Source organism: Salarias fasciatus, chromosome 13 (genome assembly GCF_902148845.1).
Source record: "Salarias fasciatus chromosome 13, fSalaFa1.1, whole genome shotgun sequence".
NCBI classification, from domain to species: domain Eukaryota; kingdom Metazoa; phylum Chordata; class Actinopteri; order Blenniiformes; family Blenniidae; genus Salarias; species Salarias fasciatus.
Window position 1 is genome coordinate 21,594,171 of NC_043757.1, and position 19,256 is coordinate 21,613,426.

Genomic DNA, 19,256 nt, shown 5'->3' on the forward strand with positions numbered 1-19,256 from the left:
TGCCACAAGTGTTCTGAGAATTGCTGAACTTTGTGACTGATATATTTTTCACTGCTGAAAGTTCCTTCAACAAAAACACTTGCGAAAGAAGATGGAGTTCCTCAAAGGGAGCAAAGTATGAAATGTGTTTCTATTATCATAAGGTAACCATCTTTCTTCTGAGCTCCAAGCTACATTTGATCTATGAAGCCTTGAAATACTTTTTTTAAAAGGCCAAAACAGTCATAAGGTTCCAGTTTGACACAAACTGATGTCATAGGACCAAAAGGACAAAATATGGCCACAAAATGTCCTCAGACAAATCAAAAATCATGAAGAAAAAAAACTAAAACATTGAAATAATACTGCACAAATGACCACCCACAAATTGATTACACTACAACAGGACACATAAAATAATAAAAAAACACAAACCAAATATGTTAAAAAAGAGGCAAAAAGGACAACTAATTTCTTAGGGCTTAAACCAACTAACAGACACAAAAGTACCTTTAATGATGGTTAATGAAAAAAAAAACAGTGAGAAACAATGCTGAAACAAAATGTCAGTTATTGACTCAGAAGCACATATAATCAATGCGATGTGCAAATCAACATCAAAATCTGAATATTTCACATACCACGTGTCTGATTTTGGATTCATTCTTCTGTAAGATATTGACATTCAAAATGCAGTCAGGATCCTTATGTGTGGGGCTGGGATGTGTTCAGATAAGGGCTAGCTGATATTACAGTCATTTTTGGAGCTGAGGTAAAGAACATGAGTTTGGCCTCAGTTCCTTTGTTCCTTCCTTTCCTTTCAGTGTCTCTTCTGCTTTATCCTGTTCCAGGTAGCAGGCCACTCTAACCAATCCCAGCTGACCGAGGGCGAGGCCTGGTTACAGGTCTCCAGTCCATCACAGGGCAAACACAGAGACACACAATCCCATCATACACACACACACATACACACTCACTCACCAATTAACCTCACATGCATGGTTGTAGACTGTGGGAGAAAACCCATGCACACACTTGAAGAACGTGCAAACTCCACACAGAAAGGGCCAGGTTTCTTTTTAATTGCTGTAATTTGAAACAGATGTCTTCACCTATTTTCTCTTACCACATGAGCCTGTAGTTTGTACTGAGAATCAGAAACGAATACAAATGATCCATTGATGTTTTCTGTTTGGACTGAACATGATTGTGTTCCGGAAAAATCTTATTTGATACAACCAACAACGATAGATGAGACGGGTTTTGTTAAAAGCTTCACTTTTATGGTTTTATAATGAATCACTGATAGCATTTGGGCTCCGTTGTGTAGTACTGGAGACATCCTGAAGGGGGCAATGTGCGGCACGCCGGAGCAAGGTCACACCGTGTCCCAGCATTGTGCCGCTGCTGCTCAGACGCTGCTGCAGCCGCCGTCTCCTCCTCCTCCACAGGCTCCCCTCCGCACACTGTCGCACAGCCATGGCGGATAGCGCAAGCGAGAGCGACACCGACGGAGCGGGGAGCAGCTCGGCCACCCCGATGTCGTCCTCCTCCGCGTCCAATTCGGGCAAGCCGAGCATAGTCATCTCACAGTTTCGCCTGGAAGAGCTGACGAACCGCCTCGCCTCGCTACAGCAGGAGAATAAAGTTCTCAAGATTGAGCTGGAGACGTTCAAACTCAAGTGCAAAGCTCTGCAGGAGGAGAATCGGGACCTCCGCAAAGCTAGCGTCACCATTGTGAGTAACGGCGGCTAGGCTAACTAGCTAACTCCGTGCTAGCCCCACGCCGCTTCATACACTGCGTTTGTCAGATAGCCACGGCTAATGCTGTTTGTTTGGAGCGAAATAGAAACCCTCAATTATTTGTTTAAGACGCCACTCTTTGCTGTTTCATAATTGGCTAGTTGAGTGTGCTGCTAACTTACTTAGCCAGCAGGGAACGGTTTGCTAACCAGCTAGTTGGCTTTGTTTTCTTTAGCTTTACTAGCCCTAGCTAACACTAGCTCAACGGCTAAGTCAAAAGTCTTCAGTTGTAAGGTGGGCGCCTCACGAAGCGACTTATCGGACTACAGTTAGCTAATTTTGGTCACCTGATTACTCGCTGCTACGCATTGTCACCACGCTATGAGCAACGGGGACACCGCAAATATGTGAGAATATGTAGCCTGGTAGCTGCAGCCGCACTGGCCGTGCAGCGATGCGTCATGTGTCTCCATACTCGGTTAATCAGTCCCAGCTTCATAAAATGTGTAACCGATCTGTCGGATAGGTGGGAAGTATGTAGGCCAAACTTAGCGAGCTAACTGAATGCCACGCTCCTAATGCTGGCAAGTCAACCACACTGCGCCCTGACCACCCTCTCTGTAAATATGTAAAGCTTAACTGGCTGTCTGGTGTGTGCTGTCCCTCTAATTGTGCTCCAGCAACAGAGGTAAACTGTGAAACGACCTGGCTTTGAGGTTGATGAAGAATTTGGGACTGCCAAGGACAGATGTATCATCATACTGTAATACTAGCTGTTTGTCAAAATCAGAGTCCTTTATCTCACGGTCAGTGGAAGCTGGAAAGCCACTCCATAAGCCAGAGTCACTCAAATATCAATGTTTTAACTCAAAGGCATTCACCATGTTGGTAATTTTGTGTACATATTAATTTGTGTTGTCCAGAAGTCTCACTGGCTTGAAAGCAAGTTTAGATCTGCTACCAGTGTAAGAAATCTGAAAAGGGAGATGAGAAGGTTATGATGAGGCTTGTCGTTAAATTAGAGACCTCTCTGGCACACTGGTCTGTCTCCACATTAAATATGATGCTAAAAGAGACATTCAGGATAGATTCTGATGATTTATCGCTGTTGCCAGCACAATTTAACTTTTTGGTCTTGCTGCAAGTTGCCGTTACTGCAGTATCTCAAGTCATTTGGGAAAATTATGCTTCCTCTTTGGCTGGCAGACTTCACTGCACCAGAGTTTGCTTGATTGGTGAACGTGTAGCCTTACACAAGTCTTGCAATTTAATCAGGATAAAGGTGGAACGCAGTTTGATGTGCCAGAGCTGCGAAACTGTTTCACTGACGTGTCCTCTGTTTCCTCTCTCAGCAAGCAAGAGCAGAGCAGGAGGAGGAATTCATCAGTAACACCTTGTTCAAGAAGATTCAGGCTCTGCAGAAGGAGAAGGAGACCTTGGCCGTTAACTATGAGAAGGAGGAAGAATTTCTCACTAATGAGCTCTCAAGGAAACTCATGCAGGTGAGTAATCAAGCGAGAATGGGTTCTTATTAACAAATACTATGGTAATTAATCCATTGGTACTTTAAATGTATCCCCAAGAAAGAAATAATATTGTATTGTCGGGCATGCTCATCATCCGCTTGCGGGATGTGTGCCTTTTGCATAAGTTTGGAATGACTGTGCATTATCATCAACTGCATTGGTACTCGCCTGAAGCCTGGAAAGGCTCAAGATGACTTCACTGCAGCTGCTAGCAACTCTAAATGACTCTCAAATTACTCTACTCCCGTCTGTCGGTTGCTTGGTTCAGTCTGCTTTCCACATCTTATTTTCCCAACTGCACCCACACCCACTCCACCACTCTTAGTGGATGGCTGTAGACTCGCTAATGGTTTGTTGACATCCGAAGAGGTAATACTCTGTGAGCGCTGTATGCAAATGCCTCAGCAGACTTTGCTTAAAGTCATGCAGATGAATGTGTTTGGGCTTTTGTTGTTATCTTACCTGACATGAAACAGAGCAGTGCCTGCCTGCGGGGTGAGATATAGTTCCAACAAATGGTCTTTAGCATGCAGACATGGGCATGGGGAGCTCTCTTATGATGATAAATGGTTCCTGAAAAGAATGTTCTTACTTATTTTAGCTTGCGTTCCCTCATTGCAGTGCGACTTGATAGGTTTCTTTTCTTCACTGTTTTGTTTGATAATTAATGAATGAAATGATGTTTTAAGATCGATTCATTTTGTGATATGTTATGAAGCACAAACTGTTTATCATTTTGGCCTACATTTTAAAATTGACATCATCCACAGACAGGACAGTAGCAAAAACACATTTTTTCGCCCACTGCCGATCTTCTGGTGTCGCTTACAAGCAGCTTCAGCCTGAAGGACGGAACGAGTCATGGCACAAATATCTTCGCAAGGTCTCCACAGGCTGAACATGATCAAGCATTTTTCTCACAGTCTTGGGCGTTGATGGCACTGAACACAGCACAGTGTGGTGGAGACCTGCTCTATAACAACTTGTAGAAAGGAGGGACTTTACGAAGACAAAAGACAGTTGTAGCTATGTTAATGAGAAGAAAATTGGCTGGTCTGGGCGTGGTGAAACTTTGTAGCCTGTTGTTTGAGCCAGGACCCTGCAGTCTTCATGAATGTAAGCATTGTGAGATTAAACAAACTGTTGTTTTAAAGTGTACTTGCAGTTTCTCTTTGTAGCATAATGGAAATGTTTTTCTTCCTTTTCCCTGTTTTTTCCCCCCCCTATAAATGAATCTGCATCCCTTTTCCCTGTAATGAGTAATCACTTATATAATCCATCACAGCGCTGTCCCATTTTGAATCAGTGCTGAACCGCACCCTTTTTGTACTGGTGAGCTGCCAAAGGTGGTTACTTTGGTTGCCAAATCATTATTTTATTCTGTCTGTTTTTGTGGAACGTTTAACCCTGAACCAAGCAGAACTGTCTCTTGATTTCCTTTTTTACTTTGCACTAGATGTGTTTGGTGTCCATTCGTCAAATGTATCAATTTGTTTGTCCGGTGTTTTCTTGTGTATTTGCTCCTCTTGTCTAATCATCCTCTTTGTTTCTCCATTCTCATTTATTGTTCTCTCTGCCTTTTCTAGCTTCAACATGAAAAAGCTGAGCTGGAGCAGCATCTGGAACAGGAACAGGAGTTCCAGGTTAACAAGCTCATGAAAAAGATCAAGAAAATGGAGAATGAGACCATTTCGAAGCAGCTAACCCTGGAGCAGGTAGGCTCATGTGGTAAAACTTGATTTCCACATCCAGTGCTGCACAACCAGCTCCTCCTCAGCATATGTCCGAAACTCAGTTCTTCCTACTGAAGGTTGAACTGGAAAGAACATTTTGGTTTGTGGCTGGATGAAACCTGTCTGTGCTGAAGCCTCTTTGTGATGTTTCCATGATCTGATGGCTGGATTTGTCTCTGCATATATGTGCTCCCCAAATTCATGTGTCAGATTGATTCTTATGTAACACTGCTGTGAATCGTCTCCTGATAGACATGAGAAAATGGCACATTTACAAAAAATATGGCAAGCTTTCACCGAAAGCGGTTCAATAAGCATTTTGTTTGGGCTTATTTTAGCAATTCAGCCCATCTTTCCAAGTCTTTTCTATCACTGCGACAGTCTCGCAGGTCTCTACAGACTGCCGCTTGGAAGAAGAGCATCTTATCTTTGCAGAGACCTTGGCTTTGCTGTGTAGCTTATGTGTTCAGTCCTCTGGCTGCTGTGGATCGTCAAGGTTTTTCACACTCAAATGTCCTCCTTTTTCTCTCCAGTTGAGGAGGGAGAAGATCGACCTTGAGAACACATTAGAGCAGGAACAAGAAGCGCTCGTCAACAGGCTGTGGAAACGCATGGACAAGCTGGAGGCTGAGAAAAGGTACGGCGCAGTTATATGATGTGGCAACAAATGTTACTTTTTTTTGTCTTTGAAGCTCAGTTCTCATATCTTTTAATAGGTTGTTTCACAGAAAATATATACTGTTTAACAAATGTCAATTTCTGTTAGGAAAACTATTGTTGAAAAATTGCTACCGAGAGTGTTAAAAAAACAGACACACCGAAATGCCCCTCAGGTTTTCTTCCACATACAGATTTTGTCTTTGCAAAAATATTTCATCCTCATCTTCCAACTTTTAGGTACCAGGAAAAAAAGCTTAAGCACATGTAAAAACGCGCTGACGAGCCATCTTCGTCCAGTCACCAGCTGTACGTGGTGCACATCTGTTTAGCAGGTGCAATGAGGTCTTACCGCATTTAATCAATCGTAACTTGCGAAATGCTACATTGATTTCCTCTTTTTTTTTTTTTTTTCCTTTTTCTGTGCTAATGTCATGCATGTAGCTATGATACAGGGCACATGGTTCGTTGTATTTTAACATTCATCATGGAGATAAGAGTAATACGATAATCTGATATGTGAAATATGATCATTTTGCAAAACTATGTGCTACGTTTGTGTAGCTGTGTTTTACATCAGGAGATGGATGGTTTTGTTGCACTGTTCGAAGACGAATGGATATCTAAAGTGATTATTTTTGCTGTATCACCCACCCCTGGTGTGAGAAGTACAAATCTAAAGTAGTGATCAAGAGAAATATGCATTGAAGTAGATGAAGTCTTCCTTTTGCATTTATTTCAGCATAAAGATGATTGGCGAGATTTTACGTCAGGTTGTATGTGCTACATATTTCTGGACCCAATAATCTGATACTCACATATTTAGTATCTATCCCTAAAAACAAGCAATATTTAAACTTCCTGATTCACTTTACCAACTATAGATTTCTCTAAGTAGGTTGTGACTCAGGTCCAGTCTAATGTTTGTCTACTTAGCTCTCCGCTCACACTAACCTTTGTAGCATCAAACCAAAAAGATGCAAACAGCTTCTCTGAGGTAATATGCTGCAGCATCAAGTACAAAATAATGCAGTGTCCTACATCAAATACAATTCACATGGGAGTATTGTGTAAGTATATACAGCAACTTCACTTGCCAACAGCGCATTAGTTTTATATAGGTGCCAGAAATTCACATCTGCTGCATTCAGTTGCAGAAATGCTGTACTTTTTTCTTGACTTTGATACGCATTACGTGATCTTGGGTTGACGCTGTGTTCAGAATCACTGAAGCACAGATTGTTTGAAAATGGAGACCTTCATAATGAACTTGATCCTCGTGTTTGGTGGGTGACATTCACTCCTTGACAAGTATGCTGGACTAAGGTAGCAATTGCTTGTATTTGTTGTTGATCAGCCAAACCTGACAAGTATGAACACATTGAAGCATATTTAAGCTATGCATGGCCTGACTGTAGATGCTTTGTCATTAGTTTCATATTAGGTATTCTTTCATTCTATTAAATGATGGTGAGGTAAAATATACCCTGGTGTAAGATTGTGTAGAGATCTTTTTTATTTTGACATGTTAGAGTGACTTGTGATTTTTCTAAACCAGAATCCTCCAGGAGAAGTTGGACCAGCCCGTGTCGGCTCCTCCCTCCCCGCGAGACGTTTCCATGGAGATCGACTCGCCAGAGAACATGATGCGGCATATCCGCTTCCTGAAGAACGAGGTGGAGCGGCTGAAGAAAAGCCTGCGCACCACTGAGCTGCAGCGTGAGTGACCAATGGGCTGTCATGTGATCGGAAGGAGGGCAGACACCCTCAAGGGTTGATCACGAGTGTGATTGGTTGAACTGATCCTCGGATAAGCAACGGGAGGCAAATTCATTCTACACCAGTACTTGTGTTGTTTTACAGTGAGCACAGAGAACAGGATACGCTGTGACACAGTTCAGTGCTCCGTCTTTCTGAGTCACTGCTCACATTACACTCATCAAGGCATCTTTGAAGGATTTGGAGCTGCACAGGAGTCGAGTACACACCTTAAGTAGGGCCACATTAACCCTGAGCCGTTCACAAATTACCTTCTTAATGAAGTGGCTGCCCGAAGCTCTTTCAGCTCAGTATTGCTGACTCTGAATGCCTTTAGTCCTCAGACAATTAATGTCTTGACTTGCTTGTCGCCATTTTTGTGGTTTTAAAAAACTTTGCAATTATCTCATAGTTTGGCGCCTCATCCAAAGCATTTCTATCATGTTTCTCTGTGGTTTCATCTGTGTGGAGGCAAACAGTCAATACTTGGCTGATTTGAAACTAATATACAAGGAAGTCTTTGAACTTTGACAGCAGTGTTTTTTTTATCTTTCTACATGTTGATGAGATAATGTCTCTGGAAACAACAGAATCCTATGTTTGGTAATGACCATACTGAGAAACAAAAACCACAATGGACTCATCTGCTTGAGAATACATCCTGCTGATGATGCCAATACTGGGTTTATAATTTCAGAAGGTATTAGCAAAAACCCATCTGAGAGCGAGACAAAACGCACTGACTGGATCCTGCATCTCTTGTTGACACGTCATGTTTGTTTTTAATTAGCCGTTTTGGACATTTCGGGGAACAAATTCTCTTAGAAATGTTGTCAGCTTAGACTTACTGGACTTTTTTTTTTTTTAAATGTGCTTTTGATAATCTCTTTGGATGAAAACTTGCATTTTTTTCTCCCTTTCAGGAAATGATAGCGCAGTCTAAATAATTTTGACTGGTTTGGCCGTAGCACATGATGTGTGCTTAGTAAATAGTTTCCACAGAGAGTGATTCTTTTCTGAGGAATCCGTTAAAATAAGGCTAGGGTAACATATTTCAACAGCTCTATATCTTTTTTTTTTTTTTTTTTTTTTTTGGTTTGTTTGTAATGGTAATACATACAGTGTTGGTCTTTTGCACCACACTGTCGATTCCTTGTTTTCACCACTAGAGGGGGACACCAGCCTAACCTTGATTGAGCACCTTGAGAAGTGATGAGACATGTTATACCTCCTGCTTGCCTCATGAGTATTTGTTTACATTGACAATCTCTCTTTTTTATTGAAATAAGTTATTATTTAATGTTTTAGCTGTACAGTTTTCCAATATATCAGTGTTTTCTTCTTGGTGCGATTTAACATGTTAAATGTGTGTGCTCGTAGACACGGAGAAACGTGCCCAGTACATCGAGGAGGAGCGGCACATGAGGGAGGAGAACATCAGGCTGCAGCGAAAGCTTCAGAGAGAAATGGAGCGCAGAGAGGCCCTGTGCCGACAGCTGTCGGAGAGCGAATCCAGTCTGGAAATGGACGATGAGAGGTAGAGGATGCAGCACACAACTGGGCAGACAATCATTAATGTCACAATAACTCCAGTCGTGCGTAACGTCAACAAAAATTTGATAGAACAGATTTGATCTGGGTAAACATTTCTCGTGGCACCACTGTGATTCTGCTCTCAGATCTTTTTATTCACTGATTGAACCCACTGCTTTTATTGAACAAAAGATGCGCAACACACAATGCACATACTTTTTTTGTGGTGACCTGGAAGGCACTACCAAATAAAGTATTATTTAGCAACAGTTGTATTGAGGCTTTTAGACATACAACAGGATGCACAACAAGCTTTAATCAGTTTTACACCACTCTTTATCTTCACCGAAATCCTTTTGATGTCTGTGCCAGGTGCGTTTGATTTAGGCCACATCTGTTGATTTAGCTCCAGGTTAGCAGGAAAATGAGCAGTAGCCTTTTTCTGTCTGTTCTCTGAAATGTAGCTGAAAAGAAGCCAAGTCTTCAGCAGCACTTAAACCTATCTGCCTTCATTCTCTGAGCAAATAACTGAGTTGTACCCAGATGCCCCCTTGACTGCACTTTAAAAGAAAGATATGACTGAGTTAGTTGTTTGTAGCTCTAAGCCTTCAGTTATAGACATGCAAGTCTTATCTTATCCCAAGTATGACATAATTTTGCAAAATTGGCATAGTAAGCATCCTTTCCTTATCTTTTTGCTCCAGCTACGTCGTGGACTTTATTGCAGGTTATGTCACAGTAGTTTTGCTCCTTTTTTTAAATCCTTGTTGCATTTAAATTGTGCTTTATAACTGCTTGTTAAGATATCAAAATTTATCGTGCCGTGTGTTATGGCCCAGCTAAATAAATTCAAGGAAATTGAATCGTTCATTGGAGGATATTCACACAAGCTTTTTTAAGGAGTATACTTGTTACTTTTTGTGGTTTTTATCATTAAAGTTAACATTTGCATTATTTTGAATGTTGGTGCTGCCAGCAAGTGAGACATATAATCACTACAACAATGGAAGTGTTTTTCTTCTTGTCGTTTACAGTAATTCCACATCCTGGACTATTTAAACAAGTTTGATCTGGCTGCCGCTCACAGCTTTCAGGACTTTTCAGCAAATGTTGTAGATGAACTGGGTGGAAATAGAACAGTGTGTCATAGGTTGAACTTTTCTTCCACTTGTACAGCAGATTATTAGTGATAGTGACCAGAAAATGAAACCCAAATTGTTTTTCCACAACACTCCTGCTGCGACAATATGAATGAGTTTTACATAACAGAAGATTTCTTCCATCCCTCAGTTTTCAAATCAGGGTAACTCAAGAGCCCCCTTTTTCAGTTGGCCAGAAAAACAATGTACACTACATATATTAATGTTAAATACCTCATTCTAAATTAAGATGGGCTTTTTGGCAAGATTGTTCAAAAGATATATGCATGTTTATGGATGAGAACTTCTTGACTTCTTGTAAAAATTGGTGAAATTGTACATGACAAATGTTTTTGTGTGAGAAATTCTGACTCTTCATAAAACGGGTATCCTATCTTCTTAGGTACTTCAATGAGATGTCTGCACAGGGTTTGCGAGCGAGGACGGTGTCCAGCCCGATTCCCTACACACCTTCCCCCAGCTCCAGCCGGCCCATATCTCCCGGTAGGTTCAATACAACAATAAAAAGCACCTTTGATACCAGTAGATCACAGCCTTTTCAAAGACAATAGGTTTTTATCTTTGTAATAAAACGTCTTATGTTATCGCATATATGTACAGTCATCGTAGTCGGCTCATTCATGTCGTATGTTTTTACATTTATGGTATTACTTCGTAACTTCCTGCTTCGACTCAGGGTTTCACAGAAGTGAATTTAGTAGAAATAGAGCGAGGGGGGGGGCAGTCTGGGAGTGGAAATAATAGAATGGAAGAACTTTTAGATGCACATACTCAGGTGAAATATGTTCATGGATATCACAAAACATGTCTAGCATAACAATATACGGTACTTTCTTTCAGGATATAGGTCCGTTTGTACATTAACCGCGAGTCAGTCTGAACTTAGATTGATTAACTTTAACTTCTGCACAAATAGCTGAACTATTAGATACTTTAAACACAAGTTAAGCAGATCAGATGGAAAGTGTCCATTTGGTAGAAGACTGGGTTTTTCAGTTCTAGTGTACTTAATACACTTTATTGAAATTCTGTTTATTCATAGCAACATTTTCTTTTATACAAAAGTATATTTTATGTATGAAATACAGGTTTGAGACAAAAGGCTTTGATCATATTTCCCTAGTAACACATCAGCCGGGTGCAGCTGTTGTGGACAGAAAGGCTTCAAAGGCACAAACACATTTATTGCCAATAGATAAGCCATTAACAGTAATATCTCAAAGTAATAAATAAGGCTGTGTGCCGTGACTTTTGGTACAGTGGAGACAACTGCTCTAATTTTAAAACAATCGATCCTAATAAAATTCGATCAGTGTTGGAAGTAGTTTTTGTCATATTACTCAACCTGAGTGCAACCAAAAAAGACGTTTACAATAATTCTGCTTCATTTTCATACATTTTCCACCTTATTTAGCAACCAGTCAGTTGGCTGGGTGTTTCATTCATGTTTTTTCGTCCCAATTTGCCTTAAACCACAAATGACAAAGTGGACAGTGCATTAGTTGGGGAATAAAAGTCCTGCACAGGTCAAGTGAATCGCAGTGCTGTACAACTTAAGGTCTTAATTCAGCTGCAAAAGGATCATTTAGGGAAGACATGACCATCAAATGTCTTCGTGGATTGAAACAAACTGTATCGTCAGTCTGAAATCTTGACTATAATGAAACAATGCAGCCTTCACAAACGTGTGTGTGTGATGCTGAGGAGATCATTGTATGTCAAGAGGAAACAAGATCTCTTGCTTCACTGGTTTTGTAGCTGCGGTCGTCCTCGCTGCCATCCAAAGCATGTGACACGCAGCATTTTCATTCGTTTGAACAGCTGGTAAACAATGTCGAACACCTGTGGCTGGCTTCTCATCTCCCTGATGTGGTCACCAAGGCAACCGGACATTATTCCCAGAGACCTCTGTGTTGGTGAAATCCATGCAATACCAGAAGCTGAATATTGAATCTCAGACCCTTTTTACATATTTTTAGACCTATTTCCATAACCATGTTAGTCAGATCAATATGGGACTCTTGAAACCACGCAGAAATATGGAGGTATTTCTATTACCATCCTCATTCAAAGTGGAAGATTTAATAAAAACAAGCTGAAGCCTCCCCCTTTTCTTAGATGACAACTGATAAAACAAACTACACTTGTGTTTTTCAAAATGAACATGAAATCATTGCATATGTTTCTGTGAAGCACAGTTGGGTTACTGATTGCGTAACACAACAGCTAATGTGCACAAGGCGTAGAATATTTGTCCTCTCTTGTTGCTCCGTGAGAGTTTCTGTGTGTTGATGCTGTCATGTCAAGAACGTGTCTATCGGCAGAAAATGGTTAGGAATAGCATGAATACTTCAGGATAACAAACTAGACTAAGAGACATTATGAAGGATTGTAATGAAGTAAAAGCTTGCTTTAAAAGTAACTTGTAATAGGTGTGTTCTCTTTAAATCCCAGAATGCTTGAGGAAATGATCTTGCAAAGACATGAACAGTGCAATTTTGGAAATATCCAATTGCAACCCGATTATTCTCTTTATAAACAAGACCATGCTTTTTGTTTTACCTGCGTCATTATTCAGGTCTGTTGCAGTGGTGTCAGATATAGAAATGATGGTGTTTGTCGCCGAACGGCTAGAGTTGAGTTGATATTTAAACGGCGGCCTGCGCTCTGTTCCAGGTCTCTCATATGGCACCCACACAGTTGGCTTCACTCCTCCAGCTACACTGTCCAGAGCTGCCATTTCCCACTACAACACCCCTGCCCTGCACGTCCACGGAAGCTCCTCTCACGCCGTAGCAGTAAGTACCTTCAGCCCACGCCGTCTTTGCTTGATATCTGGCACGCCGAGGTTTCTGCTTTATTACCTGGAGCCGTAGCAGTTTGCAAACCAAACCTGAATGGATCTAGAAAAATAACTAAGGACAGTGTTGTTTTGTGCAAGTAAATGGAAAACATAAAATTATTTGAACATATTTCCGTTCTGAGCCCTTCAGATTAGCTGTGAACAGCAGTTTGACTGTTTACTGTAAATAAGCAGAATAATCAGTCTCAAGTACAAATGGCAAAGGCCGTCATGTTGCCGCTTCTCAACCTTGAATTAGTTTTAGGAAAGTATATGAAATGAATAGGACTGTCTAATTTTTATTTATTTTTAGATGATTAAGAGTCTCAAATACTGTGTGAGCTCTAATTTAGCTTGAATATCATCACATTACCGTCGGTGAACTCATTTTGTTGTGTCCTTGACGTATGCATGTTTTTCATTCAGTTCGTCTTGTTTCACATTCTCCGTACCGAGCACTGTTAAAGGCTCTGCAGTTGGTTTTACTCCAGTTTAAACATCATTTGAAACAACAGTGGAGGAGTTTTCTCAGCGTTCTCCACGCCGTTCTGTCCAGCTCATTACTCCAGAGTTCCAAGATGTCTGCGTCTCCTTCTCACGGGAACGCTGCCCGCCTGGTGCTATCTGGGTCACTGTGACACCATCTTGCCTGAGCTTTCAGACAGTTGTGACTAATATTTACCCTTTACTGAACATTCTGAATCCACCCTCAACTATGAACTTGTCTTTTGTTTAAATTTAAGCCTCAAAAGAAAAACTGAACAGATTTTTTTTTTTCCCCCAAACATCCAGTGCTCAACACATTCATACCATGATTAGTCTGTTTCGAGGCTGTTGTCATAAATTGGTTTATAACAGAAGACTTTAGCCTCTGCATATAGAATCTCTCTGGCTGAAAACTTCGACATGTATTTATGCGCCGGCCGCTGCAGTAGAATTAACAGTGATTTCTGAATGATTTAATAATTTTTCGTCCAGCCTATTTTTTCTATAGTTAAACCTTTTCATGCATTCACAGCCACCTTCCTCTCATTCCGTACAATTGTGTGTTCTGTTCACATTTGTCCCCTCAGCACCGAGCCCACCCAGGAGTTAAACGGGGAAATAACTCTGTCTGGGAGAGTTGACCCTCAGACAGATTAGATTTTCTCTGAACTCATTTTTTCCCCCTTTTTACACTAGTTTGAATTGCAGTTTCTGTGTCATGACCGAATCCTCTGAGATTTACCGTCACCGTTTTCGTTGCGCTGCTACTGTGGCTTTCAAAAGTAATTATCACTGTTCTTTTACATTTTGTGCTTAGATTGGCTGTCCAATAAAAGCAAAGCAGTTTTTTTCTCTTAGATATGGATTAATGTATTTACCAAGACAAAACATAGAGGCGTATTTTTCTAAACAACAGGTTAAGTGTTCAAGGATGACTGAATGTTGTGAAAGAGGAAAAACGTGACTAATGCAGCAAACAGAATTTTTTTCCATAGTCTACTATCCTGTATAAATCCTCACCCCTGATTGATGGTTTTGGATCCGTTTGCACATATTTTCTCATAAAGCCCAGGTTAAATTATTGGAAAGCAAGTCATTTATATAACATCACTAAACCTCACCAGTGTTTCATGAATTCGCCACAGACAAAGCAGAGCAGAAAATACCTCATCTGGCTGAAACGCAAACGGACTCCAAGTATCTCTGGCAGCCTCAGCTGTGTGTTTACTTTGGGAGCAGTAGCTATCAGGGTGAAGTGGCCCACTGATCTGCACTCACTACTCAGCAGTTTATCGTGTCACCACCCGCGATGTTGAGTTTCCGGACCAACCACACAAATGCTCATCTGTTGGAAACTAATCAAGATAAATGGAGTGAAGTAGCATCACATCCTCATTCATCTTCACTCAAAAAAAATGTTTGTCGCAGGTGATTTTTCTGCACCAACAAGAGAACAGCCTCAGATATTACCTACGCTATCCAGGTTTTGTTTCACACATGTAGAAGGGTGGACTGTCGATGCTAATCAAATCTGAGCCACATCGAAGCGTTTCATCCAAATTGCACAAATATACAGACTCGGCTATCTCAGTGACTCAGAGAGCGTTTGAGGATTGAAACTTGTGTGAGGATGATTGTCATTGATGAAAAGCTTATTTTTATGTAATTTCCACACCACGGGCTCATAAACAGCAGTGACTTTACAAGCCAGATGGTTTACAGATGACGTTTGTTTACCTCTCCCTCTCTCTCCACTTTCAGAGGCCCTCCCCGAGAAGAAGCACCAGCCCCGACAAATTCAAACGTCCAACGCCGCCTCCCTCCCCCAACACACACTCAGGGGCCTTCCAGGCTCAGCCTCCGCTACCCCCACCAGCTCAGCCCATGGTCCAGTCCATGTCGTCCCCGGCGGCCATGTCACAGCACGCGGCAGCGGCGGCGGCGGCAGCACAGCAGCCTCCCTCCCAGCCTTAACGCCACACTCAGTCTCTGTCTCTTGCACCAGTGTGCGCCCACTGAATGCCACGATGCTAGCGCAGCAGCTTCCGTCATTACCAGCTCTGGAAGGGAAGTTTCTTACTCTTTACCAACTCCACAAAAAACAAAAAAAGAAAAAAGATGCAGCTTCAGAAGTTTCCGAGAGGAAAGAAACGCGATGGCAAGTCACCCCGGGTGAGGCTCGCCGCCTGCCAAATCCACACGTGGCGCTACGTAACTACTCTTAAAAAAGGAATGGATGAACTGAAAAATAATTGCTTCTGGGATTTGTAGGATAATTACTGTTCCACCTTCTGTCTTGTACATGTCATGTATTTTTTTTTTCTTCTTCTTCTTCTTTGCCTGGGACTTTAGCTGGTTGGAATTGTTGTTTTGGCGCTTCTGAGATAGCACAAACAGCACATACCGTATGTTTTACAGTGGTCTCTCATGATAGGTTGGATGTTTGGACCCGTGGATGGATGTATGGCTTAGAGCAGTGGACGGAAACTAGATGGATGTGATCGATTCTTTTTATGCCTATAATATGACACTCGATTGCAGTAACGTCCTCCACAGCAGCTCATCCTTCCGTCTTTTGAAGTCAACACTTCACCCCCCGACCCCCTGAGTTTAACGTGGCTTTGATTAGGTCAACAGGAAGGCGTCACAGAGGACTGCTTGGACTCTCTCCATTAGAGGGCATTGATCAAACAGAGCTTGCAAACACAGTCATTTTCTTTTCTGAAAGCATTCAAGGCGCTGCTGCTCTTCAGTGAAAAGAAAAAAAAAAAGAATAAAAGCATCGAGGATGGACGCTGGTACATAAACCACAGATAAATGTCGCCTTTTGAGGTGTTTCAAGATATAGTCTGAGGTGTTTCAACTTAGTCATGTACTCGGTCTCTGCTCTTCTCTCTGGTGTATTTCTCAAAGCTTCTATCGTCCTTATGGATACTCATCAGAAAAGGAAAAAAAAAAAAACCCATTGCTCTTTACACTAAATATACATACTGCTTAAACATTCTCGATGAATGGTACTGTTGAACTAAATTTCTATGTATGATTAAAGCTCTCGAGATGACAGCTTCTGCTTTTGTCACTTTCATGGATGGTTAGTTACATGAGAACTAGGAAAGGGAAGCACTCATGAGCAAACTTGGACGAAAAATCACATTGTTCATCGTTTTCACCGGATTGACAGAAACCTGCAAGTTGTTCCGCACACTGTATTTGATATTTGCACAGGTTCACATTTGGTTTGATCTCGTTGTGTATTTAGTCTCACTGAAATGTATCGTGGAAATTTTAACCTGCGCCCAAACCTCCATAGTAGTTGATGGAAAATGTTTGTGCCTTAAATAAACCTGCACCATCAAAGCTCACAGCCTGAGGTGGTAGTTCAGAAAAAAAATGTCTTGAAATGAAGGGTTTGCTGTTTGTCACCTGTCCACAGATGTGGGAGGAATGGACCGTAATCCAGGTAAGGCTTTTTACTTTTTCTCGTATTCGTGGTTTCTGAACGATGCAGACTTTTTGACAAGATAAGGAAGTTACTGTAGATTGTCCAATCCAGTGTCGCAATAGAAACTTTCTCTTAAGCCTCCAAAGCTTTTGAGTTTAGGATGTTTAGATCAGAACTTTTAAAAATATAGCAGATCTCCGCTGTGGGGCGTCATTGAGCTCCAAACGGTTAACCGGGGTAAAAATAGGTCGGGGGGAGGCCTTTTCCCAGCATGAGCTTTCTGTTTTCCAATATTTATAAGAATGTAGACTATCATGGCTCTATTAAAACTATTTGTTTTGATGGCAAATTGTGTCATCTATCTAAAGTACTAAAAACTTGTGCATTTTATTTCCTTTGAACCCCTGCAAAGTTTCACAATGTGCTCGATTGTGCTGTTAGTCCCAGCAAAATTTGTTGATTGGTACTCAAGATGTGAGTTTGATCGTCGGAGCGTGAATCTCATAACTGTTTTGTTCATGGCGGTACTGTCAGTGTGGTGAAGGCAGCACCACAGAGCACACACCCGCAGAACACCTGTTATCTCGGTAACGTGCAGTGACTCAGGATGCTGAAACAATGATTGGAACAATAAAAGAAGAAAAACGGGCAGAAATCATCATAACCTGTCATCCGCGGGGTTTAGTTATTTGCTTTTGTGTCTTAATAGTTTAAGCATTATTGCAGGATACGCGCTGAGATTGCTGCTCGCTGCAAAGCAAATCACAGAGTCATGTGACGTTCTTTTCCTTACAGTCTTGTCTCTGTTCCAGCTCCTGGTTCTCGCTTCCAAATCTACACGGCTTCAACCGGTTTCAACTGGCTGGAAACCAGAGGAGGGTTTCCATAAATCAATCACTCTAGGATCATTTAACACAGTAAACCTTTGTAATGTGGGTGCAATAACCTGTGACTGTGGGCGGAGAGGAGGGCGAGGATGACGGCCTGCAAAACACATTAAGACTCCATTAGATCTCCACAGGTAACTGCAGCCCATTCACACAGGCGCCCGGTTCAAACTCGCCGGAGTGAAAACGTACACCTCATCCTCGCAGTGACATAAGAATGCTATTGTCTTGCTCAGTGTTGTGATACAAAGTGACGTGTATCCTGTGTTTTTCTAATGCGCTGCCCTGTTCCCTCTTGCCGCTGTAGCCAGCAACCTGAACTAATCCAAGCAGGAATCTGGACTGGAGGCTCAGGGTGGCCCCGCCGGGTGCTCGAGTGACCTTTCACCCTCCGTAGCTTTATGGAACTAGGCGGCCGAACCGAGGGAGATTTATCCAGACTGCGGGGTGGCTCTGTGCGCTTACACCTGCCAAGCCTCTTACGGAAAAGAACAGCAGGCCGCTGCTTCTCAGATGTCCGACAAAAAGTGCCGGAGAAAAGGAGAAGATATTTAAAATGTCAGAATAGCAGGTCAGCTTCAGGGGAGGTGTGAGTGAGTGTGTGAGTGTGTGTTCACTAATGAGCTTCAGGTTTAAAACTAACATCTCACAATTACCTGCTACATTTTAATACCAACTAATTTGGAGATGGCACTTTACACAAAGAACCGGTTATCAATTCAAATATAATGAATCTTTGAAATCTGTTTTCAGAGTTTAGGAGGAAACCTGAGCGCCTGCCTGTGAGAACATGCAGGCTCCTAAACCCAATCCGGCATGCAAACCAAAGATATTCTCTCTCTGAGTGCTAATTTTCCTGGAGTTAAAGGATGAATGCTTCCTTTTATAATCTGTGTATTACTGCATTTTAATGAATTCTTTCTCCTGGAGGAGGAAACAGAATTTGACTCATGCCATTGATCATCTCAGTTTACCGTGAAAGGTCTGATTTTGATTGTATTAATAAAAAAACAGCCATGTCCCAGCAGGAAGTTATGTAAGTTACGTATATAAAAACCGACACTGTGATCAGCAGTTTTGCTGGGATGCTGAGCAGAAATTGCTTTGGTCAGCACAGTTTGTACAATGGACGAAAAAACACTTGATGTTGTAATGTTAGGATGACTGTCTGGCATGGATCCAAATCATGCTCCTTTAGAGTCTCTTTAAACCCCCAGTGTACCAGATATTTCTGATGTATTTATTAAAAAAAAGATCAGATGGTGATTAGAAGATGCCTCGGCATTAGTTGCAACAGAATGAAAGAAAAGCTGAAGAAAGTCACCTGTAACATCCCAGAACGAATAGCCCATATATAGAAGCTCTGTCAATAAATGTATTGAATAACTTATGCAAGCCGGTGAAATTCGGCACCAGCATCGATTATAGCGCTCGTCAATAGTGGGGAATGTGTATCATGGCTGCTCTGTAATCTGCTCCACCAGTGTCCTCAGATGCCTACACAGTGTCC

At 41.7% G+C, this 19,256-nt stretch overlaps 1 protein-coding gene across 1 annotated transcript; it reads left to right on the top strand.

Annotated features, from left to right (window-relative positions):
- The first annotated feature begins 1,365 nt into the window (after window positions 1-1,365).
- Window positions 1,366-16,795, top strand: LOC115398900 (coiled-coil domain-containing protein 6). Its single transcript, XM_030105916.1, has 9 exons — window positions 1,366-1,716; window positions 3,075-3,224; window positions 4,835-4,963; window positions 5,515-5,618; window positions 7,197-7,357; window positions 8,777-8,933; window positions 10,472-10,572; window positions 12,766-12,887; window positions 15,179-16,795. Exons 1-9 carry the CDS (start codon window positions 1,459-1,461, stop codon window positions 15,389-15,391), a joined length of 1,395 nt encoding a protein of 464 aa, XP_029961776.1. The 5' UTR covers window positions 1,366-1,458; the 3' UTR covers window positions 15,392-16,795.
- The last annotated feature ends 2,461 nt before the right edge of the window (window positions 16,796-19,256 follow it).